The following is a 17,717-nucleotide window of genomic DNA, read 5'->3' as shown; positions in this document are numbered from 1 at the left end:
GTATGAAGCCCTCAGGGGCAGTGTGCTTGGTATTAATTTCTCTCCTCACTACAGAACAGTTAAGGCAGTAGGGTGGGACTGGGTAAAAATGAGGATTTTGAGGGCCCCTTGTTCCCTAGCACTGGTTTCCATGATCCACCCTTTCTGACCACCTGCTAATCCCCAAACAGCCCTTACAGATAAAATGGAATTTGTGGTTCACTGTGAGTCTTAGACTCTAGACGCCTTTCTTGTAGATACTTCAGAGAATGTTTAGTCAGCTCTAAATAGCATTAGGAAAAAGGAAAGCGTAGATTTTGAGTCACCTCCTGCCTCTTAAGAATTTGGGCTGCCCATTGTTGGGCTTCCTTTGTGTATGCATGATGAACACCCCCTTCCTGGGACTTCTGATAGAGCCAGGATTTATTGCTGAGACACAGATTTTTTTGTTGTTGTTGTTCCAGATAAGTCACTGTGATGCAAAGCACATACAAGGGCTGGTTGCCTCAAAGCCCACCTTAGCCACGATGAGTGTCCGCTTCTCAGCAACCTCAATGAAGGTAAGCTTAACCTATTTCCTACCTGGGCACTGTCTACAGGGCAAGGTCTTGGCTGTGGTCCCCACCACTGAAGACAGGTACCAACAAGGCCACATCCATTAGAACCCAGAGGTTAGACTTTCCCCGGCACCTCCCAGTACTTGATAACCCCTGAGACCCTAGCCTACATCTTCATCAAAGATCAATATTGTTAACAAGGGGGGCTGGGGTTGTAGCTCAGCGGTAGAGTGCTCGCCTAGCACTTGTGAGGCCCTGGGTTCGATCCTCAGCACCACATAAAAATAAATAAATAAAATAAAGGGATTGTGTCCAAAAACACCTAAGAAATAAATATTAAAATATATATATATATATTGTTAACAAGGGCTGGGGTTGTGTTGGTGGCAGAGTGCTTGCCTTGCACGGATGAGGCACTGGATTTGGTCCTCAGCACCACATGAAAATAAATAAATAAAATAAAGGTATTGTGTCCATCTACAACTAAAAAAACATATTTTAAAAAAATATTGTTAACAAGACATTTTAAGGAACTTGGTTTTTTCCTCCAAAAAAGAATTTTAAAAGGCCACTGTTTTCTAATGAACAAACTGTGAAGCTGTATACAGGTGACAGGACCTTTGTTAGTTAGATTAATATGACTGTTCCTCAAAGCCTAATGAGGCCTGGCTTAGCATTTATTTGTGTCTTGTCCTCCATGGACTTGAAGTAGAAGGTGAGGTTGCGGAAGTGCTGGAACCAATTGAGAATGTAGGAGGTTTCTTTTACCTTTTCATGGCTTGCATCTTAGTAATGTTAAAATCTTTCCCTGAGTATAAAAAAAAGCATAAGGTGGCTAATTTTATGACTAAGGGCATCTGATTAAGATTTGGGTTTGGTAAAAATTCTTTCTCTTAAGGCTGCTGACTGCAAAGAGGAAACTGGAGAGAACAAGAGCATTGGGCCACCTTGTCCCTCTTCAAGGCATTCCTTGCTGCCTGGATGAAGGAACCTGGGGTGATCCTTACAAGAGGAGAGGTCTTTATAAACCTCAAAAATCAAGCCAAGAGCCAGGCCCAGTAGCACATGCCTGAGATCCCAGTTACTCTAAAGGCTGAGGCAGGAGGATTCCGAGTTTGTGAGGCCAACCTGGGAAACTTAGTGAGATCCTGTCTTAAAAAATATCTCAGTAGTGGAGCACGTTCCTAGCATGCATAAGAGCCTGAGTTCTCAGGTACCGTGGTAAAAATATTTTTAAAAGGTCAAACCAAGGAGGTCTGCCTCTCTCCCCTGGTGGTCCCAATGCTCTCTGCTGCTACTCTTGACTTAGCACTGATTTTGTCCCTGTGAAGTAATGGTTAAAAAGACCTGTTCGCCACAGTGGAGACCACTCTGAAAGCACAGTTGCCTAGCAACTGTGAGTTTGGACCTTCAGCCTCTGAGAGTTAGCCAGAAAAGGCATCACCGAGTGGCAGAGGCCCCTGGGGGCTTGAGCAACCTTTGCTCCCGCGGCAGAGGAACATATTTCAATCTGCCGTTAGTTGCTAAACCTTTCAGTTATTTCACAATCGCTTAAAGACACATGCATCAAAGCCCTGTTTAAATGCAAGCTCACTTCCACATGCTAAATATGCTCCAGTCCTTCCTTTAATTTTGCAGCGATAGTGTTCTAGTTAGTGTTGCGTGAGGGCCTGAGCATAGTGCTCAACAGATGTTCTTATTCAGGAAGTCCTCGTTCCCGAAGCCTCAGAATTTGATGAGTGGGAGCCAGAAGGCACAACACTTGAAGGCCCTGTGACTGCTGTCATCCCCACATGGCAGGCGTTGACCACTCTCGACCTGAGCCACAACAGCATCTCTGAGATCGACGAGTCTGTGGTATGCTTGTAGCAGTCAGTGTCATGGGCCTCTCTGGCCTAACCAAAGCCTCAGGTTGGGTTGACTTTTCTGGAAAGACCACAGAAAACCTGTAACCAGGTCCCTATGCCTTCCCCATAATTTTTATGTTAAATTTCAAAATAAGAATCTTTATAATTGGTAAGGTAATACTTAGAACCAAACAAAGCATATTAATTGCATGTACATTTGTTATTTCTAGAACCACAGTAAGTGATGACACACTTCTGAGTAGGCACAAAAATCACTCCCTGTGTTACAGATGTGCCCATGTAAAGACGACATCCAGATGGTGTTAGGGCAATGGGCGTATGATTCTGTCTACACTTCTCAGTGGGGAGGAGGGCGGGGTTAGAAGAAATGTAGGCTCCTTCCTCTGTCTGGGACATTACAATTTGTCGTTTTTCTAAACCAAATGTTCTGTAAAGCATTGGCTATTGTTCAGCTCTGGAGTCCCTGTATGCCTTGGATGTGCTACTGTGTGGGAAACAAGAGGTGTCACATCATTGGCCCTGCAGGGACAGTCTGCTGGAAGTCTGTGGTTAGAAGGAAGAGCCCCAGGTTGCCCAGCCACCATGTGCAGGGTCTGTAGGATCCAGCCTCCTCCTAGAATAACATTGGTTCTTCTTTTGTTTCGTAAGAAACTGATCCCAAAGATTGAGTTCTTGGACCTGAGTCACAATGGAGTGCTGGTCGTGGACAACCTGCAGGTAATGTCTGTGGAGATAATTGCTACCTATACAGCTTCCCCCAAGGTCCTGACCTCCTGGGAGGTCAGGGGGTGGGGATTGCCACCTTCCCTTGAAGGATCCTATGATAATGCTGGAATGATTGTTGTCCTTTTTCCAAAGAAGTATAAATGATGAATAAATACAAGCCAAGTGTGATAGAGATGGTGAACCTCCATCCTGAAGACAGGCAGGCTTATTTTCAGTTCTCATCCCTAACCTGCCTGCTAGGGCTGTTTCTGGGCTGTGGCACATGTATAGGAGAAAAGAGGCTTCCTTTCCTAAAAATTGTCAGAGCAGACAGATGGAACTGCCTTGTATAACTAGTTCTGATGGAAGGGCATCTATCTGTCGTGTCTCTGTGGAGGCCTGAACTCAGCCACTGCCCTGTTCTCAATGCCACTGCAGCACCTGTACAACCTCGTGCACCTTGACCTGTCCTACAACAAGCTGTCCTCCTTGGAAGGCGTCCACACCAAGCTGGGGAATATCAAGACCCTGAACCTGGCAGGCAACCTCCTAGAGAGTCTGAGTGGCCTGCACAAGCTGTACTCCCTGGTCAACCTGGACCTCAGTGACAACAGGATTGAGCAGGTGAGCCACATCCCAAGGAGCTCTCTCTGGGCTCTGGGATTGCCAGGCTTTGGTGTTGATCACTTAAAGAAAATCATTAAAATTCCTTTCATTTAAAAGAGGCCATCCAATGTGTTGTCCTGTTGCTGAAGTGTTAGAAGGGACCAAAGGGAATGGCCAAAGGGAAATGCACTCATGCCTTGCAGATGGAAGAGGTCAGGAGCATAGGCAGCCTCCCATGTCTGGAGCACGTGGCCCTGCTGAATAATCCTCTGAGCATCATCCCTGACTACCGGACCAAGGTGCTCGCTCAGTTCGGAGAGCGGGCTTCTGAGGTAAGCCCCACCACCACCACCCGCCTGTGCCACCAGTGGATCCCAAAGAGATGGGTAGGATGGAGTCCAGGTTCACATGGGCAGACTGAGGCAGGGTTGTCCATTCTTCTGCCCTCACTTGCTTCAGAAGCTCACCTGAGAGCCTCTCATTTGGGAAATCTGCTGCACCCCTCTCCCACGGGGCATGTCAGGGAGCTTCTTGCCACATCTGTCTAGAGCTTCAGGCCAGGAGGGCTCACCGAGAACACATAGGCTCAGACTCAAAGTATGGAGAAACTGTTTTCAGCTTTTTTTTAAAAAAAAAATAGCATTGCTAGCTGAGCATGGAGGCACATTCCTGTAATCCCAGCAGTTCAGGAGGCTGAGGCAGAAGGATCACAAGTTGAAGCAGTTTAGTGAAGCCTTAAGCAACTTAGCAAGACCCTGTCTCTAAATAAAATGTGAAAAAGAGCTGGGGATGTGGCTTAGTGGTTAAGAGCCCCCTGGGTTAAATCCCTAGTACCAAAAAATAATAATAATAATAATTTGTTAATTCTAGACAAGGAGTAGAAAAAAGATACTTAAAATAATCATGTTTCCTGGAAAACTTCTGGCCACGCTGCCTGACTGTTAAGTCCAAGGGTTTGTCCATTTTTGCTAGTATAGCCCAACCCAATGCCTGCTGCCTGCTGGCTCTGGTTCTCCAACTACCACCATCACCACCACCACCACCATACTGACCAAATAGGTCCTTCATCAGGCTCATTCCTCTCCCTCAGCCTCAAGCAACCCTGCCCCCATTCTCTCACCAGTCCTTGGAACCTCTGTCTTCCCCAAACCCCAAGTCAGAAAGTACTTGGGAGGCTATTTACATCCCACTCTGCCCCTTTTCTGCCCCAAGTGCTGCCTTTCCACACTATCATCAAGATAGTCTTCACAAGATGCCATCTCCTCCCCAGAGGAGTCCAGAGTCCAGACCTGGAGTCATAGTGTCTGCTCCTGTCCAGGCCCTTGGGGCCTTCCCTCATTTGGCCACACTGCGTGCCTGCATGCTCGCTCCTTCTGCTCTCATGCCTTTAGCCTCCCCATTCCCCTAACCAGAAGGTGCTCCCCTTGCTCTTTGACAAGCTCAGCTCCATCTGTAAATGAGGGCTTAGTGCATGTTACCTCCTTGCTCCCAATACCAGCCACCCAAGAGGCTACTGCCTCTCCTTGGAGAGGGACACCCAGAGACAGATGAGGCAGTGTGGGACCTCCACAGGCCCCTCCAAATTGCTCCCATGTCATTTCTGTGGGTGGTGAAGAGCCCACTTCCCAGAAGGCTGAGCCTCCCTCAGCCTCCTGTGTCCTCATAGGGCCTGGCCTACAATGGATGCTCATGCCCACTCCCAAGCAGGGGCTTACCATTGTCTTCCAACCACACATGCCTATCTGCATGCTGAGAACCACTTTGTGGACTCTAGGTCTGTCTGGATGACACGGCAACCACAGAGAAGGAGCTGGACACTGTGGAAGTACTAAAAGCAATTCAGAAAGCCAAGGATGTCAAGTCCAAACTGAGCAACCCAGAGAAGAAGGTGGGCATTTATATGGAAGGTGGAGGGGTAGTGGTGAAGAACCAATCAAGGAGGAGCTGATTTCTGGGATCGCTCAGGGCCACCAAGTCCTGGCTGCACTGCTCCCAGGCTGCATGACTTCGGGAAGGCCACACCCTCTAGGTCCTTGTGTGTGAGACAGGATGGTGATGAAGCCTGCCCCTCAAGTTACTGTGAGGCTACTTTCATCACCTTATTGTGAGAACCATTGAGCTCCTCCTTCCTCAACTCTGACCTTGTCAGTCTGTTCTTCCTGTGCTTTATCATCTCTCCCCTGCTGACTCAAGCGCTTCTTCCCAGGTTAGTGAGGATTCTCGGCTCTTAGCTGCCCCCTGCGTTGGACCCAGTGGCTCTCCTCCCACCACGGCTCCCACCTCTGCCTCCCTGCCCCAGCCCATCCTCTCCAACCAAGGTAATCACATGTGGATCTTGCTCCTAGCAGAGCTGCACAGCCCCTGCCTGGGCCCCCTGGCTGGGCTGGGGTTGGGGGAGAGATGCTGGCACCTGCTTCCTTCAGGATTGGGCACAGGGAGGGTGGTGCCGTCCGCAGGCTGGCTCCTCAGGTGGCACGCAGCAGGTGCACCCGGCCTAATTTCAGTTCTGTCGTTTGCTTAGTGAGGATCCCTGATGCTCTGACACCTGCTTCCATTTCCTCTAGGAGACCACAGGGTGTCTAATAGAGCAGACTCGGGGCTATTGGCTCACGAGGACTCGTTCCCCTTGGCAGCATGGGCAGGTCAGCTGCTCATTATGGGAAGCCAAGCCTTGTTACGTTACTGAGTCTGGAGCCCTGATCCCCATTTGGGGAACTTCCTTTTATCCTTACCTCATGTCTGTGGCTCTCAGGGCGTGGCTCAGCCCCAAAACACTGCTTTTGTGGGATCAAGATGGGCTGTCTGTGTCCCTGTGGACCCATGGAAGACCCATCCCTTTCATCTGCCCACTGTCTTAGCGTTTTCAAAGGGCTTTCACCTCTGAACCCAGGCATCCTCGGAGATGAGTGAGTGAAGCAGGTCCCATGAGCGTGTCTGCTGGCCCGGCCCCAACAGAAGAGGGGCGGGTGTGCCGTCCCAAGTGGAGCTGAGGCTTGGGACACGCAGGAAAGAACGCCGCCCACCCGGGCTCCTGGAGACGCAGAACTTGGTGTGAGGCCTTGGGAAACCAGTTTGACCCTATTTCAAGAGCCAGAAACACATTCCCACCCCTTGACCTGGCAACCCCGCTGGAGGGGATCTTCTCTTAGAGAGGGATCAGATGCTGGGGAGGGGTGTGAAGTGCTCCCTGCTGGCAACACATGGGCTGTGACATGCACACCAAAGAGGGGCGGGGAGAGGCATCTGTGGCACAGAACCCTCTGCAGCAGTCCCGTCAGGGAGAGAAGACTGGCAGCAAGAAGGGAGACACTTACTAACATTAAGGCAAAAGCCCGACGCAGAGCAGCACACTGAGGTTACCACCATGCCATGTGGAAGAGAATTGATAAAAATGGAGCCGTGGGGCTAGGTGCCAGAGCATTTGCCTGTTTGCTTTGGTCAATCTCTTGACAAATTTTTTGGTTGTATTTTTTTATGTAAAAAGGAAAGAGGGTATGGATCCCTGTGAGGAAGCTTCCCTATCACTGCCATCTGCATGGAAGTCAAGCTCCTCTTTGGGGTCCCACAGCACTGGCGACCCTATAGAGGAAGCACGTAACTGTAGGCTTCTCAGGGACAGGGAGATGCGTCTGGTCCCAAGGCCAAGGACATGGCTGGCCAGTCTTAGTCAGCAACTGTTGAATCAGTGAATCAATAAGCGATTATGGAGAACAGCAAGTAGAGAATAAGCTGGTAAAGAGCAGGCCCCGGGCGGGCAGTGGGGAGGGGTGTCTCCCCCAAGGCTGCAACTACAGGCAGCGCCCCATTCCCACCCTGCAGTGATGAGCCTCTGCAGCAGCCTAGGTCCAGCCTTATTTCCCCCTTTCTCTCACCCTGGGGCACTCTGCAGAGTGGCTTCTGTAGTCTGTCCCCACTTCCCAGTCACTGGACGTTGAGACATTGTCTCAGATTGCACCTCTCATAAATAAAACTGCAGTGGATGTCTTTGTGTGCACATCTCTTTCCTTTGGGTGAGAAATGACAAGGTCAAACCCCTGCCTGAGATCTCTCCTGATGTCCCCTATCCCATCTGCTGAGTGGCCCTTTCTCACCACTTGTTTGTACAGGCCACAGTCCAGGAAGGAAGTGGACAGACTGTCCCTGTCCACGTTTCCTCATGTCCAAACAGGGATTGGGGAGTTAGTGGCAAGAAAATGTTGCTTTTTTCCTCACAAATGTAGAGGCATCCACATTCGTGTGTGTTCAGCCATGTGTTACTGGAGCTAGCCCGGATGGGCAGGGATTTTTCCTATGTGAGAGCAGCTTTGCTAAGTGGCACCTAATGCTCCCAGCCTGTCCCGTAGTGGGAGCATACTTGCAAATTAACTGGGCATTCCCAGGCCAGTGTGAACGGGGCACTGTCCAGAAAACACAGGCCTCTGGTTATTGCAGGAGCTATAGATGGCTGTTGGAGCCACAGAGGATTGTGACTGATAAGGGCCGATGTGCAAAATGTCGGAGTTGATTCTCCAGCTAGGTCCAGGGCTGAGAGAAGCTGTGTAGAGAGGTGGTTAGGAGCAGGCAGCTGAGTTCAGGCTCCAATATCCTGGCTGTGTGATCTCAAGCTACCTGTGTAGCCTCTCTGAAGCTGTTTTCTCGACCATAAACTGGATACACCTTACTTCATCGATTCTAAGATGCACACGTTTCCACCCTGCGACTTCTCTGAAATTGAGATGCGTCTTTCAGTCAGTGGCGTCCCCTAGTTGCTGTCAGCCAGCTGGTGTTCGTGATGGAGTCATGGGAAAACCTTCCGTGGACACCTGCTAAGACCAAGATGGCACCGTTTCCACGCATCTTAGATTTGATGAAATGTGGTAAATAATGAGAGGCACGCATGAGCTGATGCTGGGGAAGCGCTTAGCACTGCTTTTGGCTCAACAAAAGTGGTCAGTAAACACTCTCCCCTTTCTACATCCTTAGTTGGGGATTTAGGCCACCGCCCTTGAGGAACAAGGAGCCACTTGGGGGAGATGAACTCTATGCCCAGGGTAGAATGGTTCAGGGACATTTGTAGGTTTGAGCAGAGGTAGCATCTGAGGTGACTCGAAGGATGAATAGGATTTGAATGGGTCAGCAGGAGAGGGTGGACTCTAGGGGAGGGTGACAGCATAGGCAAAGCCTAGGGGAGATCCTGGGGAGGGGGTTGCTTCATGCATGGCTGTGTGCTTGCTGTCCTCCTGCCTTGCAGAGCCCCTGCTGCTTTGCTTTATGAGGGTGTCTGGGCTTGGGTTGTCTTCCTGCCCAGCCCTGGGACAAAGGACCTGGGCCATGTGAGTTGTCCTATCGGACAGCAGCCAAGCCAGACAGATCTCATGCCCTGTGGGGCTCAGAGTCATTTCCTTGGGCTGTGGTGACTAGTGGCAAAGCTGGAGTGTGGAGGCAGGCCCAGGCTCCTCTAGACTCTAGCTATAGTTCAGAACATGTTGAAACACCAGTCTGCAAACTGGAAGTAATGGGTCCAAATATTCCTAAAACAGCCTCAGTAGGATTTGAAAACCCCATGCCTTACCAGGGTGCATGAGGTCATGCTGCTGTCCCTGGGAGGTGGCCCTGGGGTATTCAGTGGGGCCTGTGGGTGCAGGCTCAAATTGTTCTCAGCAGCCCAGGGAGAATCTGGAGCCTCCCAGTGAGGCATCCTGTGCTTTGAGGATTTGCTAGCCTGCAGATGTCAGATCAGGAGCTGGGGTGGTGGCTAGTCATTTCCTGGGACGGTGCTTTAGGAGTGAACACATTTAAGGCTCTTGATGGACGTAGTACCAAACTGCTCTCCTGACGGAGGGGTCAGCTCCAACTCCAGTGCCTGTCTGTACCCAGTTAGGCCAGGGCCAGGCTGTATAGTGAGTCTGACCTTTGCCAAAGATACAAACCGGTCTGCTTCAACTTGCCTTTCTTTGTGTGCCAGAGAGGATCAGCATCTTTTTTCACATGTTATATCTGTTGTCGATTCTATGGAATGTCACTCTGTGTTCTTTGTAGTCTCTTAATGGGATTTCTACCCTCTACCACTTTTGTGATCTGTAAGAACTCTTATAGATTAAAGATATCAAGCTTTGTTATATATTGCAAGTACTTTTTCTCTTTGCATTTGATTTTGTTTTCTTGGTTTTTAAGATTCATCCACAGAGGTTTGATTTTTTTTTTTTTTTTAATGTAGTCTCAGTTTCTTCCTCTGCATGTGTGCTCAGAAAACTTCTCCCTGCCTGAGATTAAAGAAGCAGTCATTGGTTCTTTCTTGAGCTGTTTGAGGATTTTAGCTTTGCCATTTTCTTCTATTACCCATACGATGGTTTGGGGGTCTGGCTAGCCCCCGGCTATGCTGGTAGCCCAAGGCCCAGCCCCTTTGTTGAACAGCTGCTCTCCCTGCCCACCCGTCCGCCCACCCCATCTCTGCAGGGATCATGTTCGTGCAGGAGGAGGCCCTGGCCAGCAGCCTCTCATCTACTGACAGTCTGACTCCCGAGGACCGGCCCATTGCTGGGGGCTGCTCTGATTCCTTGGAGTCCATCCCTGCAGGACAGGTAATGCCCTCTGCCTACTCCTGAAGACTGTTCCGTCTGCGAGCCAACTCTATTGCTTGAGGTAGTCCAGTTGGCAGTGGCCTGGCTGGAGCACAGCCCTTGCTGCCAAGCTTCATGCTCTGTGCCTGGCCCTGTACAGTCTTTCTCTTGAACATATCTCTAGTTGAGTCCTCTTAATTAACACAATGGTTAAGCCTGTGTTCAACTTCTCCCTCCCCTCCTCTCCATCCTACACGTGTGTGTGTGTGTGTGTGTGTGTGTGTGTGTGTGATGCCCCTCCCTACCATCTCTCTGGGAACAGGGAGTGCTCTGTCATTGGGCCAAGGGGCGGGGGTGAGCCCTGAGCCTGCATGCAGACTGCCTTGAAGAAGACAGTGTAGAGGCAGAACTTCTCCCCAGCTACCTAGTACCCTGGGGCCATTCTGCCCCTTCTCAACATTGTCATTCTGGTAGTCTGAGACGGTGTGACTGTAGTATCTCCTCTGTGGCTACCGGTCAAGCTTTGGAGGCCCATCCCTGTATCCCAGGAAAAGAAAGGAGGCAAGTAAGAGGGGCTTACACTGCTGTGTCTTGGTGCCTGGGCCTCTCTCCAGCCCCATCTCTCTGCACAGCACAGGATAATGGCCCTACAATGCCAGGATGGTTTGCAGAGTGTTTGTCTAGCCCCAGAACTCCCTGCTCAGGGTCACACAGCAGTAGGTTCCAAAGCCCTAGATCTTGAACACTATGCAGAAAGTTTTGGGAGCCCTTTCTAGGACCCGCCTCAGCCCTACTCATGGTGTGCATTGCTGGTCACAGACTGGATTGGTAGACTGTGCAACTGGGTTCTTGGGTGACATGAGGAGCCCTTGGATATCAGAACCCCTGAGAGTGTGACTCAGACTATGGCCCTGGGCTGGGAATGTGGGCTGGGTTCAGACCGACAGGGGTGGGAATCCCAACCCTGCCATGTACTGGCAGATTACCTAGTGAATGTGGGTGGATTGGGGATGGTGAGGTGCACAGACAGCAGAGTGTCCATCTCAGTGTCCAGCACCCAGGACATGTCAGGGAATAGCTGAAGCTGGGGGCTGATTGTATTTCCTTCTCTATTAGGCAGCTCCGGATGACCCAAGGGACGTGCCAGGAGCTGTTGGTGGTGCAAGGTAAGGAAGAAGTCAAGAAGGCATCTGGGCTTGTCTATGCCCTTCTGCCCACTCTCAGCTGTAGGCCAGAGGTCACCAGTTAGATTCTGTTACCAATCTGTTCACAGAAGTCCTACAGAACTATTTATTTCTTTAAATAAACAGGTGAGATGGACTTGGGTCTGTTTTCCCTAAACTTCACCTGATTCACGTTATCCTGTACCAGGTGGTGGCACATCAAGGCCAGTTCAGTGAATGGCCTTTTTTGTATAGTCCAGGAACTAAGAATGATAATTATATTCTTTTTTTTTTGGGGGGGGGGGGGGGGTACCAGGGATTGAACCCAAGGAGTGCATTACTAGAGACAGGGTTGCTGAGACTGGCTTTGAACTTGTGATCCTCCTTCCTCAGCCTCCCGAGCCGCGGGGATTACAGGCACCCACCACTTTCCCTGGCTGTTAGTTACATTCTTAAAGAGCTGTTTAAACAAGAAGATGAGTTGGTAGGGGTAGCCTACAAAACCTAAAACATTAACTCTCTGACTCTTCATAGTAGAGTGCCAATTCTAGTTATACATGCAAGGTCTGAATGATCTGGAAGAGCTAGCATTTAAACTGCCCTAAGACTGCCTCAACCCACCTTCCCCACCTCTGGAGGCCACTGGGCGTCACTGAAGGGAGCCAGTTATCAACAAGTTAAGTACTCATTGCCTCAGGGCTCACAGAAGCAAGCCTTGGAATGACTGAGAAATCTGTGTAGCACTTCTCTTGTGGGAACCAGTGTGGTCTGAACAAAGCTGTCCTGGATGGTGTCGTCTGAGTCTTTGGAAGCCTGTACTCATCAGCTGTGTCCCCAGCCTTGCAGCGTTAGCACCTCAGCTCCTCCCCATGCCCTTGTTCTAGGAACAGCTCAGATGTGTAGAAGACTCAGGAGACCCATGGGTGGGTTCCCCAGGGCCAAGGGTACGCAACAGGCTCTGAGATGGGGGGGGAGTATCCCAGACCCTCATGTCACTGATCCAGCCTCTCCCCACACAGCCCAGAGCACGCAGAGCCAGAGGTGCAGGTGGTGCCTGGGTCTGGCCAGATCATCTTCTTGCCCTTCACTTGCATCGGCTACACGGCTACTAACCAGGACTTCATCCAGCGCCTGAGCACGCTGATCCGCCAGGCCATCGAGCGGCAGCTGCCTGCCTGGATTGAGGCTGCCAACCAGCGTGAGGAGGCCCAGGGCGACCAGGGGGATGAGGACGAGGATGAGGATGAGGAAGATGTTGCCGAGAACCGCTACTTTGAAATGGGACCCCCAGACGCAGAGGAAGAGGAGGAGGGAGGCCAGGCGGAAGAGGAGGAGGAGGAGGAAGATGAAGAAGATGAGGAAGCTGAGGAGGAGCGCCTGGCCCTGGAGTGGGCCCTGGGCGCAGATGAGGACTTCCTACTGGAGCACATCCGCATCCTCAAGGTGCTGTGGTGCTTCCTGATCCACGTGCAGGGTAGCATCCGCCAGTTCGCTGCCTGCCTTGTGCTCACTGACTTTGGCATCGCCGTCTTTGAGATCCCACACCAGGAGTCGCGGGGCAGCAGCCAGCACATCCTTTCATCCCTGCGCTTCGTCTTCTGCTTTCCACATGGAGACCTCACCGAGTTTGGCTTCCTCATGCCGGAGCTGTGTCTGGTGCTCAAGGTGCGGCACAGCGAGAACACGCTCTTCATCATCTCGGATGCCGCGAACCTGCATGAGTTCCACGCCGACCTGCGTTCCTGCTTCGCCCCACAGCACATGGCCATGCTGTGCAGCCCTGTCCTCTATGGCAGCCACACTAGCCTGCAGGAGTTCCTGCGCCAGTTACTCACCTTCTACAAGGTGGCCGGTGGCTGCCAGGAGCGCAGTCAGGGCTGCTTCCCCGTCTATCTGGTCTACAGTGACAAGCGCATGGTACAGACGGCCGCGGGGGACTACTCCGGCAACATCGAGTGGGCCAGCTGCACACTCTGCTCGGCTGTTCGCCGCTCTTGCTGTGCACCCTCCGAGGCTGTCAAATCTGCTGCCATTCCTTATTGGCTGCTACTCACACCCCAGCACCTCAACGTCATCAAAGCTGACTTCAATCCCATGCCCAACCGTGGCACCCACAATTGCCGCAACCGCAACAGCTTCAAGCTCAGCCGCGTGCCGCTCTCCACAGTGCTGCTGGACCCCACCCGCAGCTGCACCCAGCCACGGGGCGCCTTTGCCGACGGCCATGTGCTTGAGCTACTTGTTGGCTACCGCTTTGTCACTGCCATCTTTGTGCTACCCCATGAGAAATTCCACTTCTTGCGTATCTACAACCAGCTGCGGGCCTCCCTGCAGGACCTGAAAACTGTGGTCATCGCCAAGACTCCTGCAACTGGGGCCAAGTCTCAGGGCCCCCTTGTGGATGGCCAGCCTGCTGAGGGTAGGGCCAGGTAAGACCACGGGGCCCAAGGGCATGGGACTGGCATGTGTGATCTCTGGGCATCTGCGTTTTGTGAGCAGGCCATTGTCCTGCCCCTTGGCTTCTCCCCAGCTCCTGGCCACCCTAGCCTTAACCTTAACTCCCTCTGGCTTGGCACCTGGCTCCTCCTTATCTTCAGAGCTTTAGAAGATGCTTAGGAAAGCTGTCTGTTTGTGAAAATGTGTGGATCCAGGCACCTGCCACCCTTGTAGGGCAGGTTGAGGGAGCTGCCCCCCACCTTACTTGCCCAGTGGGAGTTGTCACTTTGACCTGGCCCTGTCCACTCTGTTCCCATGAGCCAAAGCATGGCCTCTATGCATGACTTGCTTCCCCACCCCTAGGGATCACATCTCGTGGCTGACTCTGGATCTGGAACTGCTTCAGGCCCCTCCCATCCCTGAACTAGCTCCTAGGCTCTCCCTGTTGGTGACCAAAAAGCCCCTCTTGGGAAGGACTGGGTTGCCTGTGACTCTGGGAGTTCCTCTGAAAAGAATCTCAGGTGCAAAAGTAACAGGTCAAGTATCAGAGCTGCCTATGTCATCTCTGTCAAGGCCCCTTTGAAAACCAAAGTACTGACTGGGAAGTCTGAGGTTGGCAGTCTGTCCTTCTATCCTTGCTCTCCTCCCCCTTCCCCTGCTCCTGTCCCACAGAGCAATGGGGATTTTGCGCCTCATGTTGCTGGCTTTCCTGGGCTTCCCCTACCTGGGGAAGAAAGCCCTTCATTTGATGGCCCTCCTGTCCCCTAACCTCCCTTTTCTTCCCTCCTGATAGCAGAGACCCACTTCTGCATGGGATTTCCCTTCTCTCTCCAACCCAAACCCCAGATGACACTCCTAAAGGGCTTTCCGCCTCTTCCAGACTGGATCTGGTGTTCCTATCATGCCAGCTGAAGACAGCATCCTGTGCTATATGGCCATCTTCTCCTTTCCCCTCCCCTGGGTGTAGCTTCAATGGTGGATACCATGTCTTTACTTCCCTGTCATCCCCAAGCCTGCTGGCACTGGCCCATAGGGGACCACATGCAGAAACCATACCCTTTAGCAGATGCATCTTTGCTCCAGGACAGCAGGAGGGCAGCCCCAAGGCTTCCTGGGGTATTTCCTGGCTAAATGCAGGATCATAGCCCCAAGGGTCTCAGCAGTTGGACTGGGTCAAGTGGAGAGGTTAACCTCTAAAACATTTTCCTTCCAAAGGGGTGTGACTTCCCAGCCTCTGTGAGCTCTAAGGTTCTGTGCATTATTTGGTCCTGTGTCTGGACCAGACCAGTTGACAGCCCGGCATGGCCAAGTGCAATGGTGGCTGGGTGGGCTAAGAACATGGGCCACCAAAGCACACCCCAAAGGCAAACTGAGGAGCAGTTTGAGCCTTTGGTTCTCACTTCTAAGTGCACCCACTCAACCCAGGTCCCAGCCCTGGGCAGGCACTCTGGACCCTAGAGTGGCATTTCTGAAACCTTTGATACTTTCTCAAAGTGAGATTTCACCTGGGGTGACTTGTTCTGCTCCCATCTGCCACTCAAAAGAAAGGGCCTGGGTATTTTCCCTCTGTTGTTTTGTCCTCCCATAAGGAATCTGGTAATAAAATCTCCTAAGTGACCCCAGTGGTGATATATGGTATACAAGTGGCCCTCACACATTTGACGTTGTGCATAGATGTCAATTTCCCTGGTTCCACATGTTAATATGGCATTTCTGGGGGGGGATTGGGAGATGCAGTGATGACCAGCATCCCCAGGAGGGACCAGCAGAGGCTCCAGCTCCAGCCCCAGCCCCAGCCCCAGCTCCGATGGAGGTCCCAGCTCCAGTCCCAGCAGCAGCCTCAGCTCCAGGCCTACCAGAGGCTCCAGCTCCAGCCCCAGTCCCAGCCCCAGTGGAATCTCCTCCAACTCTGCCTCCGGCTCCGGCTCCGGCTCCAGCTCCAGCTCCAGCTCCAGCTCCAGCTCCAGCTCCAACAGAGGCCTCGGCTCTATCTTTGGTGCCAGAAAAGGGCCCAGTGGAGACCCCGGCTCCAGCTCCAGCCCCAGCAGAGGCCCTGGCACAAGCTGAGGTCCCTGCCCAGTATCCAACCGAGCACCTGATCCAATCCACTTCAGAGGAGAATCAGATTCCCTCACACTTGCCTGTCTGCCCGTCACTCCGGCACATTGCCAGCCTACAGGGGAGCGCCATCATTGAGCTCTTCCACAGCAGCATCGCTGAGGTAGTGGCCCATGCACAGGTCCTCCAGCTGATGATTGTGCAGAGAGGTGTGGGCTCCACTGTGGTACCAGTCAGTCCTAAGGGTGAGGCAGGGGTCGCCTTTGGCCCTCAGATTTCTCTGGTATCATGTAGTCCTCGGCTTCAGCTGCTCACAGGTTCCAGGGGTCAGGAGGTCCCGAGCTACCTTCCTCTGGCCAACTGCCCTTTGTGCTACCTCCCCTCTGCAGTCCCTGGCCCAGCAAACCCTCTTCCCATCTTGTACTCCTGACTCCTCTGCTCTGAGTTATAGACACATTGATGAGATAAGCTTCCTGCCTTTTTCTGTCTGAAGCCATGGGCATGTCCCCGGGGTATGCAGGCCACCTCGGTAGTGGGGATGACAAAAATGGCAGTGGGGTGTCCTGCCAGGGATCTGTGGTCTAGGAGGTAGAAAGGTGCGTGCTCCCACCCCACCCTGCTCTCCTCCAGACCCACACCGCTCTGTGTCCAGGTTGAAAACGAGGAGCTGAGACACCTCCTGTGGTCATCAGTAGTGTTCTACCAGACCCCAGGGCTGGAAGTGACTGCCTGTGTGCTGCTGTCCACCAAGGCTGTGTACTTTGTGCTACATGATGGCCTCCGTCGTTACTTCTCAGAGCCACTGCAAGGTAGGTACCCAGACCTGCTGGTTGTCAGGAGTTCGAAGCATATGTTCGGAGCAGGCTGAGAGGCCAGCTGTGTGGCCTTAGGCAGCAGCACCTTGACTGATCTGGGCTTAGTTTCTCATTTGAGGAAGCGATGACAGCAGCACTTTCCTCCTAAGCCATCACGAGGACCTAAGACCAGATGTGGATATGCCATGCCAGGGCCCAGCAAGTGCTTGGGAACTGGCTGAGAGAGGCAGGAAGTGGGGATTGGGCAGCCTCTGCCCCTTGGGACCTCAGTGGGAACCTTGGCCAGCGAGCCAGCAAGGTGAGGCTCAGACCCCAGACCTAGCTGCAAATGAGGATTTGCATGCCAGAGGTGGTGTAGACCCTTGCCAGGCAATCCATTCCTGCTGGACGTGCTGCCCGTGTGCCCCCTGTACTTGCTGCCACAGCCACCAACCCCCTCCATACCTTCCTCTCCATAGATTTCTGGCATCAGAAAAACACTGACTACAACAACAGCCCCTTCCACATCTCCCAGTGCTTTGTGCTTAAACTCAGCGACCTGCAGTCAGTCAACGTTGGCCTTTTTGACCAGTACTTCCGTCTGACCGGTAAGCGACCCACTGTGCTTTTGTCCCATTTTAGATGAAGGATAGTGTCACCATTGGGCTTCCACCTTCTGTCTATGGGTGCATTATTGTAGACAGCGTTATCTCTCTGCTTACAAGCCAGCTAACCAGGCGGGAGGAAGCAGCTCCAGGAACTGCTGAGATTGCAGGACTCATGCCCCAGGGAGGTGGGAGGTGGGGTGTGCAGCGAGCGCCAGCCCGGACACAAGCAGAGCGGGCCCTGGGCTCAGGCAGGATGTGTCTGACTCATACTTCCTGAAGAGAGAAAACTAAGCTCTTTCCCTCATGCCTCTCTGTATCCCCTTCCAGAAAAATGTCTCAGCCCTTCCTGCCTGATAAATGGCTGCCTCCCCAGGTCCCATGATGCTTTCCTTAGGTTCCCCACA

The 17,717-nt window shown here is 52.2% G+C and overlaps 1 protein-coding gene across 1 annotated transcript in view; it reads left to right on the top strand.

The window, feature by feature from the left end:
• Nucleotides 1-17,717, top strand: part of Nisch (nischarin) — a 36,159-nt gene that overhangs the window by 16,640 nt on the left and 1,802 nt on the right. The window contains exons 8-20 of the mRNA XM_015494529.1: nt 444-539; nt 2,241-2,393; nt 3,053-3,121; nt 3,548-3,733; nt 3,919-4,047; nt 5,490-5,603; nt 5,922-6,033; nt 10,151-10,275; nt 11,371-11,420; nt 12,437-13,846; nt 15,591-16,074; nt 16,564-16,720; nt 17,185-17,313. Of these exons, the coding sequence (XP_015350015.1) occupies nt 444-539; nt 2,241-2,393; nt 3,053-3,121; nt 3,548-3,733; nt 3,919-4,047; nt 5,490-5,603; nt 5,922-6,033; nt 10,151-10,275; nt 11,371-11,420; nt 12,437-13,846; nt 15,591-16,074; nt 16,564-16,720; nt 17,185-17,313 (3,214 nt within the window). The remainder of the gene's footprint in view (nt 1-443; nt 540-2,240; nt 2,394-3,052; nt 3,122-3,547; nt 3,734-3,918; nt 4,048-5,489; nt 5,604-5,921; nt 6,034-10,150; nt 10,276-11,370; nt 11,421-12,436; nt 13,847-15,590; nt 16,075-16,563; nt 16,721-17,184; nt 17,314-17,717) is intronic.

This window comes from Marmota marmota, unplaced genomic scaffold, assembly GCF_001458135.2.
Source record: "Marmota marmota marmota unplaced genomic scaffold, marMar, whole genome shotgun sequence".
Classification (NCBI taxonomy): domain Eukaryota; kingdom Metazoa; phylum Chordata; class Mammalia; order Rodentia; family Sciuridae; genus Marmota; species Marmota marmota.
Note: the sequence above shows the minus strand (reverse complement) of the source record. Positions and strands in the feature narration are given on the sequence as shown.